Here is an 18,607-nt window from a genome sequence, read left to right as displayed (position 1 = left end):
ACACCCTTGCCATGCACTTTAAGTCCTTCCGTTCCGTTTGCAAGTCTGGAATATTCAAAGAGGAAAAAGAATCAAGACATAAAATTACAAATCTCTGTTTACTCCTTAAACTGATTACAATTGTGAACTGAACTGCCATATGGTGCTGCCTTGATTGCCGTAGTAAGGTTTTTGCATACCTATAACGTGCCTTTAATTTTCATCAGTCTTATAATCCCAAAACTAAGCCAGGTAGAAATGTTCTCTGAATATTCATTAGGCAGGCTTCACTATGCATATATTTGGAGAACATCTATTCAATAGGAAACTAATTAACTTGCTTTTAAAAGTGACCTAGAAGTAGGGTTGTTTTTCTTTTTTAATCAATAATTCATATTTTGTATACACTGGTAATTTCAGCCCTGCAAATATCCTGGTGAAGCCACATCTAAATAAGGAGGCTTTAAATATTCTATGAATAGACTCTGTGTAATATAAGCCTTTCCATCTAGCATTTAATTATATATAAGGTTTACAGCAAAAAATTAAATGTCAAATATAAGTAAGGTACAAAATGGAAACATTTGAGGTCAAAGCTGGTTAATGAATCAAGACTCCTCATTTCAATAAGGACGTGGCTAGTAACAGAGACAGAAGGTAATACTTCTTACTGGATGGGTTCTGGGTCTCTTTTCCTCCTTAGTTTTTATTTCAAAATAAAATACAGTGGAGAGGCTGGCGAGCTCCACACACAGGGCAGGCATGAAACTCTCCTCCTGGTGCTCAGGCTCTCACCATGCACAGCTTCACTTCTGCTTTCATTCACCTGCCCTTCCAACATTCTTGTTCTGCCTGGTCTTCACAAAGGACCTATTTTACTATTTCTTATCTTTGAGATGACCTACCTTTTTTTTTTTTTTTTTTTAAATGACTTTCTCTATTCATTTTTCTCTGGACAAAAACATTGTAAGGTATTGAAGTGACACACAGCATATGTTTAATAAGGGGATACTGTCATCTTTATCACTGAAGCATGAAGTACTACCACTCATGCCTGTTCTTTGGTTCACAAGGAGAAAGACAGTGTTTACTTATATTCAAAGAAATACAAGCTATTTTCTTTTGTTCTGTAGATAGGTCAAAATTAAGTAGACTCCAACTGAATGCACTTTCAAATTTCTTGCTGGCATTTTCTATGTACATCACTCAAAACTCCCGAAAGAGCCAAAATTAGTCAGTTACATTAAAAACCATCCAAACATTTGAAAATATTTTTCAAATTAAATACCTCTCCAAACTAAGATAGTTTATAATAGCCTAAACAGAATTTCAGAAAGAATACCTCTAAACAGTTAGTTTCAGATTTTTCTTGCATATAAGCTATAAAAACAAACTAGTGCACAATATTAGTAATCACAAATTTTTGGAAAGAAGTTAGCACTTTATTTTGTAAATTGCCGTTTTCTTGCCACTGCTCACAAATTAATAAATTCTTTTTTATATCAAGTTTTCTAATTAGACTTATCACCAAAATGATTCAAAGCTAATGATCTTAGTTTTCTAAGAGTACTCCTGTAGTCCCACCAAATTCCAACTGACATATAACCCAAAAGGTAAATGCAGTTTAATAATTCTACTACAGATGTCACAAAAAAGAAGGCCTTTATTTTATTAAAATGCTTCACCCTGGAGAGACAGAAAAAAGAGTTTGGCCATATGTCTAATAAGCATTTATAGGTGCTTATGTCTTACACTTATATGGTGTTCAACTTTGTTATCTTAAAGTATCAATTATTTTCAAAACCCTATATAAGAATTACAGCCCCTTCTTTAAAATACAGGTTTCAGAGTGGCAGTCAGCATTTCTTTATAAAATCTTATTCCCTGAAAGATTAAATACACATTTTCAGTGTGAGGAAGGAGCTTAACACTGCAGAGGCGGGCTAGCTCTGACATGGTGTAAGCTGCCGCTCACCACGGCGGCAACACGGTATGATTTACCGAAGTATTTATTCCATGTTACCATCTACCACCCTACTATTCATAAATACATATAGATGAAAGAATTTTCCATATAAGTCAAAAACTCACATCCATTTCTAGAAGAATGCCTTACCAGTCCTCTGAGAAAAATCACCTCCTCCAAGAAATGCTAATGGCACAACATTAAATGAACAGGATATAAAATTGTACAGAAATTACAGAAAAGTTTAACTCAACAGCCAATATCGTATTCAAATACTGGAAGAAAATACACCCAATTGTCAACACAGATGTCTTGGGGTGCAGGTATGGTGGTTAACTAGATGATATTCTACAATGGGCATACACCTGTTTTAAAATCTAAATTAAAAAAAAAAAGCTAATTTAGATTCTGGAGCCTATTTCAAGTCAAAAAACAAAAACAAAAACAACTTCCCTGTTTTTCAGTTTTCACATAATGGTAACACTAAAAAGCTTAAGAGTTTTGAACCCTGAAAAATTCCTCAAAGTTAAAATACTTTTTTGAAAAGGGTCAATCATACACAATCAAAACAGCATATAAAGAAATGTCTCGAATTCTAAAAGAAATGACCTCAATTGTTAAAAAAAAAAAAAAAAGAATGTGCAGTTTTCCAACATAAGACATAACTTCCCAAATATAGTTTCAATTCCCCTGCTATCTAAATAGAGGGGCTCATACAAGCACTTTTTAACACCCAGAAGTCCTTGTGAACGCACACCAGATGGAAAGCTCTGCTCTGGGCTGATGTGCTGCAATGCCATCTTGAAATCCCCACAACTCAAACATTGCGCAATAATCCACGTTAATTAACAAAGTAATTCTATGCCTAATATCACACCGCAGGTGACAGGAAAACCCAGACTTTGATGGATTTCACATTCAAGCCATCACCCCAAACTCTCCGCAGCAGAGAAGCTCCGCACGCCACCCCTCACCTCCGATCAATCAGGTCAGACAGCAAAGACAGACATGCAGCCTGTGAATGTTTTACATGTTGATGAATGTGGGTAACAGCTCGTAACGTGTGCTGGAGTATCAATTCCTGTTTCTAAGTCACTACGGGGTTAAGTGTGTTATTAAGGGACACAGGGAAGCACAGCAGTAATTGTGACTCTCACACCCAAACTAGCTACGACCTTAACCTCGATGGACCTGGGTTTTATGTACAAAACGAAATGTACGAAATGTACAAAGCCAAGCGAACTGGCCCACCTGCCCTCCTAGGCCTCTTCTCAGTCAGTAAACACTTGCTGATTCTGCACTCTTGGAAGAGAGGCTACAAATGCAGCACTCTACTCCGTTTATTGTATCATTTGCAGCCACCGCTGGCTGACTTATCTGCTCCTCACTGGATCCAGAGCCTCCAGGAAGGTAGGCCAGCCAGGCAGCTCCTGAGCCCCAGGGCCTACTCATCCCAGCACACGGTGTGGGCAGATACTCGACACACGCTTGCTGAAGGAGGGAAGGAGCAAACGAGCGCCACGCGGCATCACTGCTAAGTTACTGCCCTCGCTGCATAAGCAATGGTCTCAAGTAAACATTACTTGTGTTTGCCTGGCCTAACAGATTAACACTATCATTAACTGATATTAACTCTTCTTCTGAGAGTGAGATTCAAAGAAATTGGTTAATATAAATACAATATACTCTTAAACTTTAAAAAGGCTTGAAAAAACCCAACCTAGTACGTCAGGTGGGTTGAAAGTACTGCAAAAGGGAAATGAGAACAGTCAGCTTGATTTCAAGAGAACCTTCTCCACTTCCTCACCTCCTGTCCCTCACATCACCTGCCACAGTCAGCAGTAACCTTCCTGTTGTCCAGAATCAATGACCACATCTGTCTTCACCTCACGAGACTTCTCAGCGGCGCGTGGTGCCCCTGACCATTTATTCTGCTTTAAAACCCTTTCCTGGCTCCCACGGCGTTACACGTTCCTGAACGCCTTCTACCTTTCTGGCCATCTCCGCTAGCATCTCCTCCTCCAAACAGTCTCAAACAGTTTGAAGGTTCCTTAAGACTCTTTCCTGAGCCCTAATTTATTTTACACCCTTTCCCTGAGTAACTGTATGCATTCTAAAGACTTTAAATATCACCTGAACACAAACAGCTCTGAAATTTCTCCCTCTAGCCCAAAGCTCTGTACTAGATTCCAGACATATATATCCAACTGTCTACTTGATTCCTCCTGTATGTCTCAGAGAGCTCAAAACCTAATAAACCCAAACTAAAGCCTTACTCTTCCCCCCTCAAATTTCCTTCTCACACGGTCTTTTCATTTCAGCAAGAAGCACCACTGCCCACCTGGTTGTCAAACCAGAAATCCAAGTCACTCTTGACTCGTGCTTTTCTCCCTCCCCTCAGTCAATCCATCGGCAGCCCCGTGACTCCCCTACCAAGTGTCCCCGACGCAGCTCCATGGCGACCACCTGACAAGGAGGGCTCCCTCTGCAGCAGCCTCCCAGCTCTGGGGCTGCTCGGCCCCCAGGACAGCACAAAGGCCCTCGTCCCCTCCCTCGGGTTCCCACACTCAGGCGAGCCCTGGCCCACTGCAGGCCCTGCACATGTGGCATCCTTCTGCCTGTGCAACTCTCCCCTCTCCTGGCCTGGCTGACCCTCTCCCACCCCTGGGGTCTCAACGTCAATGTCACCTCTTCTGACTGCCCTCCTGCTCTCCTGTGGCTTCCTCTTCTCCTCCTCCAGAGCATTCATCACAGGTGGCATTATTCACTTGTTTGCATCCAAGATCAACGGGAACAAAGATTACTCTCATGTGGTTCGCTAGCAAGTACCCAGCCTGCAGAAAAGCACCTGACTCATTAACAGGTGGCCGGTAACATGTCCCTGAACAGCTGCTGAAAGCTGCCAGGTACCATGATTTCACTAAGGTTTAACTCTTGTTAAAGAGGAATACGTCTCCTGAAATGTGCTACCCAAGGCCTTCTTGTTCTTTTACACTTGCTCTTCAGTTTTCACATTTGAGAAGAATTCAGATTATCATGATGAAAAACGGATACTTCTGAAGTAATGCCCTAAACCTTAATAACTGCACATAGTATAAAATAGTTACATATAAAAATATCAAATGGATATGTATATATATTCCTATCAAAAGAATAAAGTTCTACAGAATGAATTTTTTTTTTTTTAATAAAGCACCTTTTTCAAAAGAAAGCTATCTTACATTAAGGCCAAATGTGCAAAATACAAGAGATGGGAACCTTGGTTTCTTACTAGATTGTAACGCCATCTTAAAATTGATTGCAACATTTGATCATAACATAACAGTTTAAGAAGTCAAGAAAAAAGTTAAGTATAATTCTCCTTACCCTAGCCTAGAGTTGAATGTATATAATCTATATGACGATTCAATGTCCCCGTCATTTTTGAAGCTGTAGCTAATAAAGGCAGTTTTACTGCAAATGTGGCAAGTCAGTACCAGTTAAAAATGGGAAATCATTTGTACTGCAATATTTTAACTCAGTAGGCTAAATCACATGACTCTTTTAAAAATATTTCAACTAGGATATATGGTATTTGCAGCTTTGTGAATATGAAGCATTTAATTATTTAGGTTTAAAAAAAATCACTAAAAATGAATTTAAGAGACCATCGGACGTCTGAACAGCAGACAAGTTCACCTGCCTGAAGTACAGGTGTGTGCATCCTCTCACCTGCGAGGCCTCGCGGAGCCAAGCTGGCCAGGAAACCCCTCGTGAGCGACTCGCTGGCGACCCGGAGAAGCTCGCGCCACTGCTCGCTGCCAGCGGCTTCTGTGAGTTTTTCTTTTACTTAATATCAATAAATGGAAACCACCACACTACACAGTGTGAAGCCTAAATGCAAGTCACATGATATAAGAGGACAGATTCTCTATACAATTTCTAGTGAGGCAGTTCATTCTATTTAACAGGAAAATAATTTTTAAAAGATCACCCAGGGATCAAAAAATGGTAACCAGGATATTGAAAAGGAAAGCGAAAGTCTCTCACCCCCGTGACAGTGCTCATTACCCCAGCACTTCTTGTTTAACCTTTCTAGAAGGGAGAAGAGAAATGTCCTATTAACAGGCTAAATGGAGCTGCACTGGTTGGAAGAACCCAAAGACACTGGGTTATTTTGGGGGACGGGGGTGATAATACAAGAGTTCTGTTTGCTGGCTAGCACTGTTTTTAAATGGCAAAATTAAAATTTCGTTTTCTTTAGGGGAGTAAAATTGAAATTTGTTTATTTTGCTCCATTATTCTTTTAGACTAATGTTTTCAGTTTTGTTTTTTTTTTTTTTAACAAAATGGTCAGTAGTTCTAAAATCTCTCAAAAAGTAACATGAAATCTTAAAAAAAAATGACTCAGTATTTTATGACTATAAGGAATTTTTTAGGTTGGAAAAGAAGCCCAAATACCCTCCTCAACGTGAGTCCTCACAACACCTCTGCCAGGCCAGAGGCACAGGAAACGGCAAAAAGGGAAAGAGGATACACGTGTGCAGCGGGAGGGGCGCCAGAAACAGCCGAGCAGGGGGAGGGAAAGACAGAAAGCGGCACATTTGGCGAGAGTCACAGAGCACCTGCGCCCTCGCCGCGGTGACCTCACGACGCCGCCGGCAGGAAGACAACTTTGGCTAATTTAGACCACACATCTGAAGCGTCTCAGGAGCACGTTATCCAAATTAAATACTTCCGGCTAGAAATCTCACAGTGCAAATGGGAAAGATCAGTACTGGTGAGTTTCACGACACATCTATAGGCTGCCTTATTTTCAAAGCATTTTAATTGTCATTATTGCATTTGATTCCTTAGAATTGTGTTTTAAAAATCATTTACAAATATATACAAGGACTAACCATAAAGATATAAACCTGTCATTTATAAAATGCTTTTTGTTTAAAATAAATACATAAGCAAAGGGCTTTCCGAACTGACATTGCTATAGCTGTCAGGAAGACAGATTAAGCAACATTTTTAAAAAGTTTGTATATTTGTCAAGGAAATGGAAACTATAGAGTCAATATAGTGAAAGGTAAAGGTAAAATTAGCTAATCTGGGTCAGTATGGTAATTTATGTACGAGAAAAACAGTCAATATAAAATAAGTAGAGAGCAGACTTTCAAATGGACGTCACGCTGGGTGGGATACTTGGGGTTAATGTTTCTAATGTTAAAAGTTGAGAACATATCATCCCCATTTTCACAAAATGTTAAAAAGGTACTATGAAGAAATGAAGAGCCACATCATGAATTTTCGATCTGGAAACAAAGCACAGTGACGTTGGAAAGGAAACAAGAACTGACGTAGCAATGAAAACCTCAAACCTCTCTTTGGTGCTGCCTTCATGAGAGATGCCAAACGGTCTAATGAGACTGTAAGTCATATTCTGCACTGTTTACAATTCAGGATTTTTATACGGGAAATCAGGTTCACAGAGTTAATCAAATCAAAGTTTACAGCACTCTATCTCTTAGGAAACTACTTATGGCTTGTGGATATGGCATATACTAGGGCTGTTAATGGCTAACAATAATAAAATGATTAATGTGTGTCGGGCACTGTGTCAAAGGCTTTACATGGATTACCTCATGTAATCCCTACAACGACTAACAACGGCAGTTGAATCATCCCCATTTCACAGTCGCAGAAAGAGAAAGAGAGCCTGGGGGACTCGCTCAATCTCACACAGTGAGAGGCAGAACCAACACGAGTTCTGTCTGGCCACTTAGTTCCACTTTATCGCACAGCACAGCAGAAAACCACATCACATTTTAAGGTCCCCACATTAAAACCAGTTGTAATAATGTTTTACAATATGGAAAATAAATGAATAGATTTGAACACGGTTATTTTCTAATTTGTTTGGAAGATACAAAGTAAAGTTCCATGTAGCAAAACCAAGTATACAAGTCTAATGACTTAGACCAAAAACCAAAATAAATCAGAGAAGGGTAATTCTACTAAAGTATTCTGCTTCTATTGTAGACTAGTTGTGTATGAAAAAGTTCACCCACTGCAGTGATTTAAAAATGTTTTTTATTCGTTTTGCCAAAAGAAGAGATTAAATTTGAAAGATTAAGATAAACAACTACCATCGCTGAAAGAGGCTGGTAAATGTAGCCAAGGCCACTGAAGTCTAGTTTTCAAAACAAAACTACTTCCTTGATCCGTATCAGCTCATTCTAATAATGCTCTGCTAATGTGGATGTAACAAAATCTCTTAAAAAAAGGCATCTCGTAAAAAAAAAAAAAAAGTTCACAACAAAGACTGAAGTGAATTGTCATACAGCTAGAAAAAAAACAAAATACTTTCAAAAAAGGAAATAAAAATCGCTGCTAATTTCCAGAAATAGGTACTTTCTAACTGGAACAAAAACTTGCAACAAACTACAATCTGGCGTGCTCATAAGCAGAATGAAATATGTGACAACTACATGAGAAACACTGCAAAGGAATTCATAAAAATAACAATAAGAGTGCTCTGATATCTCCTCCAAACCAAGAACAAATCTGGGCAACTGTATACCAGATACGTGCCCATTTCAAAACGTCACTTTCCTACAAAAGATATATGGCTGCTTTTCAGATAACTGGTTGCCATTAAACTTCTATGTTTCAGGGTAAGTTAAAAACCATGTTCACTGATGAAACATCAGTTGAGGGCACTAGTACTTAGTTTTCAAGGAGGTGAACATTCAAACAGCCTTCACCCTGATGTATGGTGGTTAGGATAAACTGTATCTCTCTAACTTAGTATATTTACCATTACATTTAAGATTATTACCATTACCATTGTTAACTATAATCTGAGTTCATAAAGTAAAAAAGGAATGGCACAAGGATGCTATGGAAAGTTCAGAATATTAAAAACAACTGTGCGCGTACCGGTGCAGTGCTATGTATTTGTAAGAAATCCTTACATATATTCAAAATGACGTGCTAGAACTTAACTAGGGGAGTGTTAACTATCAGTGCAGGGTGTTGCTCAGAAGAGGAAAGAGAGCTGGAGGGCTTGCGAAACGGGGCTCTGCCGACAGGCAATCAGCAGGCTGAGGTGCCAGGGTCTATCCTGTCATCGTTTACTACCTCTGGGAGCTGAAGGAACCTCCTTGCCTCTGAATTTTTTAATCTGTGAAATGAGGACAACAGCCCACATTCCGTTTGTTTTCTTTTACTTAAGGATTAAAAAACAGTGTACGTGGTAGAAATAATTAATGTACTCTGAAAAGTACAAAGCAATTTTTGTAAAACATAAGGTATTAAAAAGTGATGTAGGGGACTTCCCTGGTGGCGCAGTGGTTAAGGATCCGCCTGCCAATGCAGGGGACACGGGTTCGAGCCCTGTTCCGGGAAGATCCCACATGCCGCGGAGCAACTAAGCCCGTGTGCCACAACTACTGAGCCCGCGCACCACAACTACTGACGCCCACGTGCCTAGAGCCCGTGCTCCGCAACAAGAGAAGCCACCGCAGTGAGAAGCACGGGCACCGCAACAAAGGGTAGCCCCCGCTTGCTGCAACTAGAGAAAGCCCACACGCAGCAACGAAGACCCAACGCAGCCAAAAATAAATAAATAAAATAAATAAAATTAAAAAAAAAAAAAAAAGAAAGTGATGTAATTAATTATCAGCACTTGAAGTAATTTTCTGGAGAAAGAAGCTGGCACCTGTTTTGGGCTAATATGACAAGATACGGCAAATTGGTTGGGCTGCTGCGTATCTGTGAAAGAAGAACAGGGACCATGCAATGCACAAAGTCCTTGGGCCATTATGCTTTTCTTAAAAGCAAGCTCACAAGTCTCTCTCCTGAGTTAGGTCCACACTCTAGTAAAGAAGAGCAATAAAAGGTAATATAAAAAGCAGCACAGTATTTTACAATCCCTCTTCAGCACCCAGAGTTCGGATATCCCACAGCTAGTCAAGTTTCTACCAAAAATAAAATCATGTAAACATGGACACATCAACTTGATATAACAAATCAAGAGATCTACTTAGGTGTGCATGTATATGTGTTACACACATGCACACACACACAAAATCTCACAAAGTTATATTAAAACTATAAGCACATGCCAAAACAACCTCTTTGTTTTCAATGTAAACAGTAGTACAGCTCTGGGTTTCCCAGGCTTGGATAACATGGAACCATTCTGACACTGGATCAAGTTTACCAAGAACAAATTCTATAGACCTAAATTTAAAAATCTCCACAATTCCTAATGTAACATATAATCCTTGTTATACAGGCTGAAATATTTCACCCTAAGCCTGGAATCAGGAGGTTTTTAGCAACTTGAAGTCAAAGTCCTTCTTTGATTTTATTCATAAAGAAAATGGACGAAACCCTTCTCCAACAGAAAACTGAAAATAGTTTACAACTGAAAGTAGTAATTCACCCTTTAAAGCAAATCCTATCTAGTGTTAAAGAACAAACAAATGCCTCTAACTCTACAGTATTTCAAATCCATACTGCAGTGCAAACAAAGAAACAAATCTCTCAGCCCAAAGGGAAGCTCCCGTTTTACTGAGGCTCAGCTGCTTTTTTCAGGCCACTGCAAGAGGCTAAGTAGTTACTTTGTTACACAGACTGAGGGAAGCACTGCCTTCATGAGAAAACTAGCTCACCAGCTTGGAGAAGTGTAACTGTCCTCAAGCACAAGCTGTACTACTTGAGTAAGAAAAATTTAGTCTAACCCAAGGTACCACGATAACAAAGAAAATGGTTTCAGTCACAGGAACTGCGAAGAAAAGCCTGGCCATCACCAGGAAGCTGTATTAACGCCGACGACGTTACAGTGTGTACAGAACGCAGCAGTGTTCCTCCCAGGGCCACACACTTTCTTGTCCTGTGTAACCAGGGCTATGCGTTCTGCTTACATTCCTGAACAAGTAACTGTGTCACACAGTCCAGAACAATCTAACCGGCAGTGACTCCTGCTACACATCCCCAGTTGCATTGTTTCCCAGCCATCTCTTTAGTCCTCTAAGTTAGCAAATTCCCTAGTTACCGTCACGTGAGTTTTTCTAAAGAGAGGGTATCTCCTCAGTACAGTGGCAGGCTATGGTGAATGTACAGCCGAGGCAGAGCATTACAAACATTTAATTGAGACCTAGAAGAGACCACTTCTTAGGATATACTGTCCTCAGTGTGCTAGCTTATACAAACGAGAAAGGCACCATAAGCTGTAACAACAACGTGAATCTTTAGACTTTTCTTTTTCCACAGTAAGCTATTTAGCTTACCCACAATGAGACTAACCAGAAAAGGAAATGTTTGCCTTTGGGAACTAGGGAAAGAAAACATTCATGTTTGCACCCAAAGTTATTACTAACAAACGAACAGCCTGCTAAAAACTAAAAACCAAAGCTGTGATATCACTACCCTACCCACGTCCCAAAAACTGATTAAAGGGCGGTCATTCATCTTAAGCAAAAAAGCCGTAGGGAGGCTTAAAAACTGCCCCCATTTTTTTGCATTTAAATTTGCATTAATAAATTTAATAATCAAGGGTTAGTTGAAACCAAAAAGGCTAATTTTTGTTATTTTATCTGCTAATTCCTCTCATTTCCCCAATGACTACTTTTTCTATCCAAGATTCAAGAATATACTACATTGTTAAACATAAAAAAGAAAAATTGATTCTGTAATACAAGAACTTCCCATCTCCTGGAAAATTAACAAACTAGCATACAGAAACACTCATGTTTCCCAGGAAAAAAATGAGGACTGTTTCTTTTTTTCTAGAAGAATATTATAATTCAGATCGTCTAAAAAAAATGAGGAAATAAAATGTGTCAGGCCCTATGCTAATGAGACAGAAAAAGACCAAAAAAAGGCAGACCAAAGGAGATTCTGCTTTAGAGGGAGAAGCAAACACAAACGAAAGAGCTAGAACACCAGGTGAGGCACTAGATGGGGGTCGGCACGCAGGCAGGCAGGCAGGCAGGCTAAGGAAAGGCACCCCCGTCCAGCGGGAGGACCAGGGAAGGCTCCCCGCAGAGAGCTCGGGCCCGGCGGCACAGTGGCCCCGGAGCAAAGCCACCCCACGGCCTACGGCCTGCCACAGATGCGGCCCACGGGGCTCCTCCCAGGCTCCCCAGGCAAGGAAGGGAGTTGAGGAAACTGCTCTGTTCTGGTTAAGCAACGATTCCGGCTGAATCTGCTGCAAAGGGCCCATGGACCACATGCAGTCACATTAAAATCTGGTTGGTGCTGTTCTAAGTGAAGGGGGAGACCTAGTAACCAGATACGGGCCTGAAGAACCCGGGCAGAGGGACTCTGTGAAGACGGCCGCGGATGCAGAAGCCCAGGGCACGTGGGATTTGAGAGGTTGTAGGGTGTGTGATGTGGTCTAATGACAGTGGAATCCTAGGCAAGCCCGCTGGAGTCCGGACTCACACCGAGAGGTTGCACTCTGCTCCAGAAGCTGTGGAGAACACGCAGAGCTCGCTGAGCAGACCTGGCCGTGTCTGGACAAGATCACCTGGGAGTCCAAGCAGGAGGTACCAGGACATGGAAAGGTGGGAAGGAGGGACTGATGCAAGAGACTTTTCGGGGCAGAAAAGACAGGACTCGGGGCTTTGTGTGTGTGGGCGGGAGAAGGAACCAAAGAGGACTCCGAGGAAAAGCTGGAGTAGGTGAAGTGCCTTCCCAGGGTCAACAGCACGCCAAGCACCACGGGGCATCCTGAAGCCTGAGAGCCACTGATCCAGCGTACTCACTGAGCACCTACTACCTGTGCCAGGTACCATTAACAATGCCGAGGAGACACACGGGAAAAAAAATCCCTGTCCTCCAGGAGTTAAAACTAGATCTCTCCCTGCTCCTCTTTCCCTGTGTCTCTACTTTTCATCAGAAAAGAAGTATTTCTGGAACTCGTCTCTCCTTGTCTGTGAGGCCTTCTCTGCTCTGAAAGCATCAGCTGGCTCAAGTCAAGAACCTGCAGGTCCTCAGCCTGAGTGGTTTTACCCATTCGTTCCTAATGGCGAATAAATCCTCAGGAATGCCTTCTCAACAACGATGACCATGAGACTGTAAGGTGTGAACGTTCAAATTCAGTTAAGTGTCAGTGAGGTGCAACTTCAATTAAATGGACTTACGGAACTTCCCCACAGAGAACTTTACAGTACAGCCGTTTGTTTATTCACTGAATCAACATGTAGTGTGTGCTATTACAGATGGATGCTTTTTCCCCGACCTGGAAGGACGAATAACATCCTGAGAAAATTCATAGTGAAAAGTGTGGTTTGCTGAGAAAATGAATTTAGAAGAGAATAAGCAGCACTTAAAAACAGGAGGGAGGGTAAAGGGAGATGAGAAGGGGTGTGTGGAAGACAAAAATCAACCCCAAGTCGGAGAAGTGGATGGCAGTCACTTGTCAAGTTAATTCATAATTTTCAACATATAATGCTGCCAGCTACTCAATTTTAACAATTACGTGAGATCGCCCTTGCCCCTCATTAATGGATAAATTAACAGACAAGATACACACACCAAAGAAGAGAACTATACCAGACAATACATAATCAAGTGCTAGGCTGTATGTTACACACCGGGGCCATAATTCAGAGAAAGTAAAGATTCAGGTCTCAGTTTTATCAGGAGCCAACGTGAACAGTTTTCTAGAACTTTCGATTGCCAAGACTGCTGCTGAGCACAAATTGTAACAGCAAGGACTGCTGGCTGCACAGCATTTTGCAGCCACACCCAGAAATGTGAATTGCTTTAATGCCAGTGACATCATCAAACAACTTTCTAAGCAGCTTTACTTTTAACTGTCACTTTATTTTGATCGCATTACAGTAAAACACTTCAGATCTGAACTCCCTCCAAATTGCATACAGTCTAGATGGCTATCATTCCTGGGATCTTTCCGGTCTTTGGCAAATAAAACCCTGAATACAATCAAAGCATTCACAATTAAATTACAGAACACTTGATTAAAAAAATCTATTTCAATCATTATTTTTGTATCTTTAACCTATATCAGATCCTTTTCCACTCTCTCTTCAATGTTGTGTAATAGCTACAAAGTCTTACAGGAGTCTCGTTTAAGACAAAGTAGATATAATAAATGTAAAATAAATTCTAGGTGATTCCCATGTGAAACAGAGGTATAAAAAATAACAGATTATTTTTGTTTTTTAAGAAGGAACATTTTGTAAAATGTGCTTAGAAGCCTTAAAAAATCACAGCATGCAAATATACAAAAAGCATGACTGTTAAACATTATTAAGGATTTTAACCTCTTTATAGATTAAATTAATCTAAATCATGACATAAATACCTCTAAAGACTAAAGGTAAAGAGCACATTTGAACAATTAGGTTACTGAACTCTTAATCCAAGAGTAAAAGGTCAGTTTTTTAGAAAGATCAATATTGTTGCTGGAATTGGGAGGAGATTACTTCTAAAAGGAGAAAAAAATTAATAATTTGAAAGTGTCTGAGAAAATCATTATGATCTTACTTTCAAAAAGGAAAAATGACCAACTAATTATAACAACTTCACCAAACCTGTGGGGTTTACCTTACTTTTATCTTCCTTAGTTTAAAAAGCTCATCTCTAGAGCAATCCAAGTTTCTGAGGCTAGAATTCTGGATACATTATATTGTGGAAGTCAGTGAAAAAGGTGTGTTAGAATCAGATGTTAATAAATGCCGTTAAAATAAAATCACAACATTAAAAAAAACCAAATCTCTTACCAATTGAAATTCTCGACGCCGGTCATAGGCATTCTGTATACCACTGTCTGCCCATAATGCTCTTATAGCAGGAAGATACTGTAAAAAAACTCGAGTTTCCACGATTCCCTGGGCCGTCAAGGGGGTCCGCGTATCAAATGCCATCAGCTTGTCTCCATTGAGGTGGTTTGAGTTATCCCCCCAAGGAATGTGAAGCTTCTCTCGAGCATCTACCAGCACCCTCATACCTTTGTTTAAAAAAAAAAAAAAAAAGTGTGACGGGAGTCATTAGATATTCTCAGAGATTTGATTCTAGTATTATTTCCTTAAACTTCTTAAGTACTCCAGGCCTGGTGCCTCCAAAACTGGAGACCAACATCAAGACAAACAGGAGTAACTTCTCAGAGCGTAAAAAAAAAAAACTAACAGTTGTTCACAGTCATAAAATTAGAGCCTTGAAAAGCAAATACAATTAACACAAGTGCTCCTCCTGAAGGATTTTAACATGTTCTAATTTATAAAATAACTCCTGGGTAGAAGGCAGTCACAAGAGAACCAAAACTAGCAAAGGAAAAAGAAATTATGCTGCATAGCCTGATGTCCAGGCTCTGAAGAAAGATCTGCAAGCAAGATTTTATGAGTCTCTCAAAGAGACATTTATTTATGAGACGTCAAGAACCAAACTTATCACCCTGTGATCTGCTTGGTCCCTGAGCACCCCGCTTAACCCTGAGTCTTCCAGGAACACATTCAAAGCTCAGAAACAGCTCCCATCTCAAGCTTCAAATCAGTGTAAGGCCGAGAATGGAGTCAGACCTCCCTAGAAGGAGGAAGACCAACTGCAAAAAAGATGTAGAAGCTGAGATTTCAACTCACAGAGATTAAATCAAACCCATTATTTCTAACACTAAACTGTTACCTTTCGTCCCTCTTAACAATCACAGGACTATTAGATCATCTGTTTGGATAACTGAAAAACCGTTTTGCTGTCAATTTTCTGATCACGCCAACTCAAAAAATGCAGATGGCTAGTGATTGCATCTCATCACCAATGCTCGAAGTAGGTCACACGTAGGAGCCAGTGCACGTGAAGAACCAGGTGTTTACCTGGCTGACTATCAGTTAACATGCTGGCTCTATTCATTGACAGAATCCCTTCCGTTCAGCTGCATCGTTCAGCTGCATGGGGATACAAAGGTACCTTCGGTTAAGGACTGGCTAGGCAGTCTTCGGCCTTGAAAGAGACCTTAATTAGTTTGGTTCTAAACTTGAAAACAGGATAAATACAACCACTTTTTACAGCTTAACTTCAGAGGTACTAGGGCTGGCTGTGGTCTGTGAGCTCCTGGCCCAGTGCCCTTCCCCCGTCCTTACCCCCGCCAAGCAGTTTTCCTCTACTCAATCCCGGGAGAAAAAAAGTGACACCAAAGAGTGACTTAAGTACTTCCTGAACAAAAAAAAAAAACCTTAAAAAAAACGATGTTTGGAAAGGCTTGAAATCTATAACCAGCTCCTATATAACTGCTACCCAGATGCAATAGAGAACCCTCATGCACCTGAAGTACCAGGCTCTGTATCTCAACTCTGCCAAAATGCCTTTTATAAAGTACAAAATAGTTGCTAGTAAGAAAAATGAGTGCTAATTATCGCTCCAATGACAAAAAATAAAATCCCCTCTTCTGTAATTCTTTGGAAGCCCAGAACTAAAATTCTTGTGTGTTTTTCACCTGAGAACAAAGCTTACCCTCAATTTTAAAAATACCCACAAACAGCAGCAAAGCCTATGGTCTAAGCCAACACCAATTCATTGACTCAACCTGTACAGGCGCCGCATCACATTTAGGCCAAAGATTCTTTGTATCAACACACGACTTCATTTAAGTAGTAGAAGCAAGTGTGGTACTCCCTCCCTCCCGCCCCCAATTATTAAGCAAAAGGAGAGTGGAACGTGCTGCATGGTGATTACAGGCAAACATCCTGCCCGACCGTGACACTGGGGCGAAAAACCACCGCTAACTTTTTTAGGCTGACTGTATGGTGTACTCTTTCCTGATAGCAGCACAGTAAGTAGGACACCCTCAAGTTTCATATCCTTGCCCCAAAGGGCCCAAGACCTGTCACCCTTCGCCCTCGACCAGGGTCTCGGGCACAAGTTCCCTGACTGCGGCGGTTCCAGAACTCCCCGGCTCAGGAGTTGGGAGCAGCCCCGACCCCATGTGACTCGGGTCACCCACCACCCGGGGCGGCGAGGCTGGGCGGGCAGCGCCCGGGCGTGGGGTGAGGATGGACGGTCTGGGTTTGGCTCGTCCGGAGGGAGGACAGGAGAGATCACCCCACACTCCGGGGCACCCGGCTCGCCTCACTTCCCTCTCGCAGGGGGCGAGGCCAGCGGCGGGGTTGGGGGTGGGGGACCCGCCGCACCCCCTGCCCGGGCGGCAAGGGAGGGAACGGATCGCCCCCGGGCATCCTCTCCCCCGGGCCGCGCCCCCTTCCCGCCTGCCGGGCCCGGTCCTTCGCCAGGCACAGAGCGAACGAGGGCGGTGCCCGGCCCCGCGCCGCGGCCCGAGGCCGGGCCCAGCGACCCACCGGCCCCCGGCCCCCCGGGCCCGGGATCCCCGGCACCTTTGATCACGTTGCTGTAGATGGTGGGGCGGAACTCCTCGCGCGCGCGCTGGTCGAAGTCCTGCCCGTGGATGATGCGCATCTGCTTGAGGAAGGTGGACTTGCCGCTCTCGCCCGCGCCCAGCAGCAGGATCTTCACGAGCCGCTTCACGTAGGTCTTCTCCCGCGACAGGCATTTGTCGATCTCCTTGGACTTGCGCTGCTGCTCGGCCTCGCCGCTCGTCAGCACGCAGCCCGGGAAGCACACGGACAGCACGGACCGCGACGGCAGGAAGTCCGCCATCTTGCCGCCGCAGCCGCCTCGGCGGGCCCCTCCGGCTCCTCCGCCTCCTCCGCGGGCGGCGGGCGGCTCCGGCTCGGCGGCTCGAGGGCGCGGAGCGCTGCGGCGGCCCGAGCGCGCTGGGGGAGGGAGGGAGCCAGCGGACTGACTCGCAGGGCGGGCCGGGCAGGGCGGGCCAGGATAGCCGAGGAGGGAGGGAAGGAGGGCGGGCCCGGGAGGGGCGGTGGCCCCAGGGCGTGCGCGCGCCCGCAGCCTCCCGGGGGCGCGCGCGCACGCCGCGGCCGCTCCCCCGACTCGCGCCCCGGGCCGGAGACTCACGTTCTCTCGCGAGCCCGCGACCGCCGCCGGGCGCGCGCGGGGAGGGGTCGGCTGGGCGGGGTCTTGTGGTCACGTGACCTCCATCGGGGCCGGGCGCCTCCGCCCGGGGCAGGCACCTGGGGAGCCGGACTTTCGGTTGCCCTTGAATTGGCTGCACCCACTTAGGTGCGGAAGGGCTACTTCCGAGGGCCCGGGAGGCCGGAGACCAGGTCGCGGGCGCTGCCCTTTGGGCTCCCCAGCCGCTCCCGCCGTTCTTACTCCTGGTTACTCCCCGCCGCCGGCTGTCACCTAATTTCGAAGTCTTTGGTTCGAAGTTATACAAACAGCGAGCGCGAGCTTGGAAAGTTTTTGGTGCATTTTCTTAAAGTGGGTTCCTTGACATCCTGCTCTCCCAAGCCCAGAACGGTGACCAGGCGTCATCCATCCTCCCCCAGCCCCACCCGCAGCTCCCTTCGGCATTCTCAGACCTTGCCGTTCCTCTGAGATGTGCCAGGAGCGATTGTTGATGTTTCGTTGATGTGGGTTCCCACCCGAGCTGCCGCGCTGAAATCTGGACGGTAGCTGCCGGAGGGTGAGGTCATGGTGAAAATCCCCCTTCACCGGACACTGTGATGCAGGCTCTTCCCTAGAAGGAAGCAGATAAGCAAACAGACCGAGGACAAGAGCCGGCAAATTTTAGGTTTCCTGCCAGATTGCGGAGGATATGACCAGCCAAGGGACTTTTTTTCTATCTTA

The 18,607-nt window shown here is 43.4% G+C and overlaps 1 protein-coding gene across 1 annotated transcript in view; it reads right to left on the bottom strand.

Moving 5' to 3' along the window:
* Positions 1-17,772, bottom strand: part of GNA13 (G protein subunit alpha 13) — a 40,837-nt gene extending 23,065 nt beyond the window's left edge. The window contains exons 1-2 of the mRNA XM_059907483.1: positions 17,275-17,772; positions 14,674-14,900 (exon numbers count right to left, since the gene is read on the bottom strand). Coding sequence (XP_059763466.1) covers positions 14,674-14,900; positions 17,275-17,557 — 510 coding nt within the window. The 5' untranslated portion in view covers positions 17,558-17,772. The remainder of the gene's footprint in view (positions 1-14,673; positions 14,901-17,274) is intronic.
* Between the last annotated feature and the right edge of the window lie 835 nt (positions 17,773-18,607).

Source organism: Balaenoptera ricei, chromosome 20, assembly GCF_028023285.1.
Source record: "Balaenoptera ricei isolate mBalRic1 chromosome 20, mBalRic1.hap2, whole genome shotgun sequence".
Lineage (NCBI taxonomy): Eukaryota > Metazoa > Chordata > Mammalia > Artiodactyla > Balaenopteridae > Balaenoptera > Balaenoptera ricei.
Note: the sequence above shows the minus strand (reverse complement) of the source record. Positions and strands in the feature narration are given on the sequence as shown.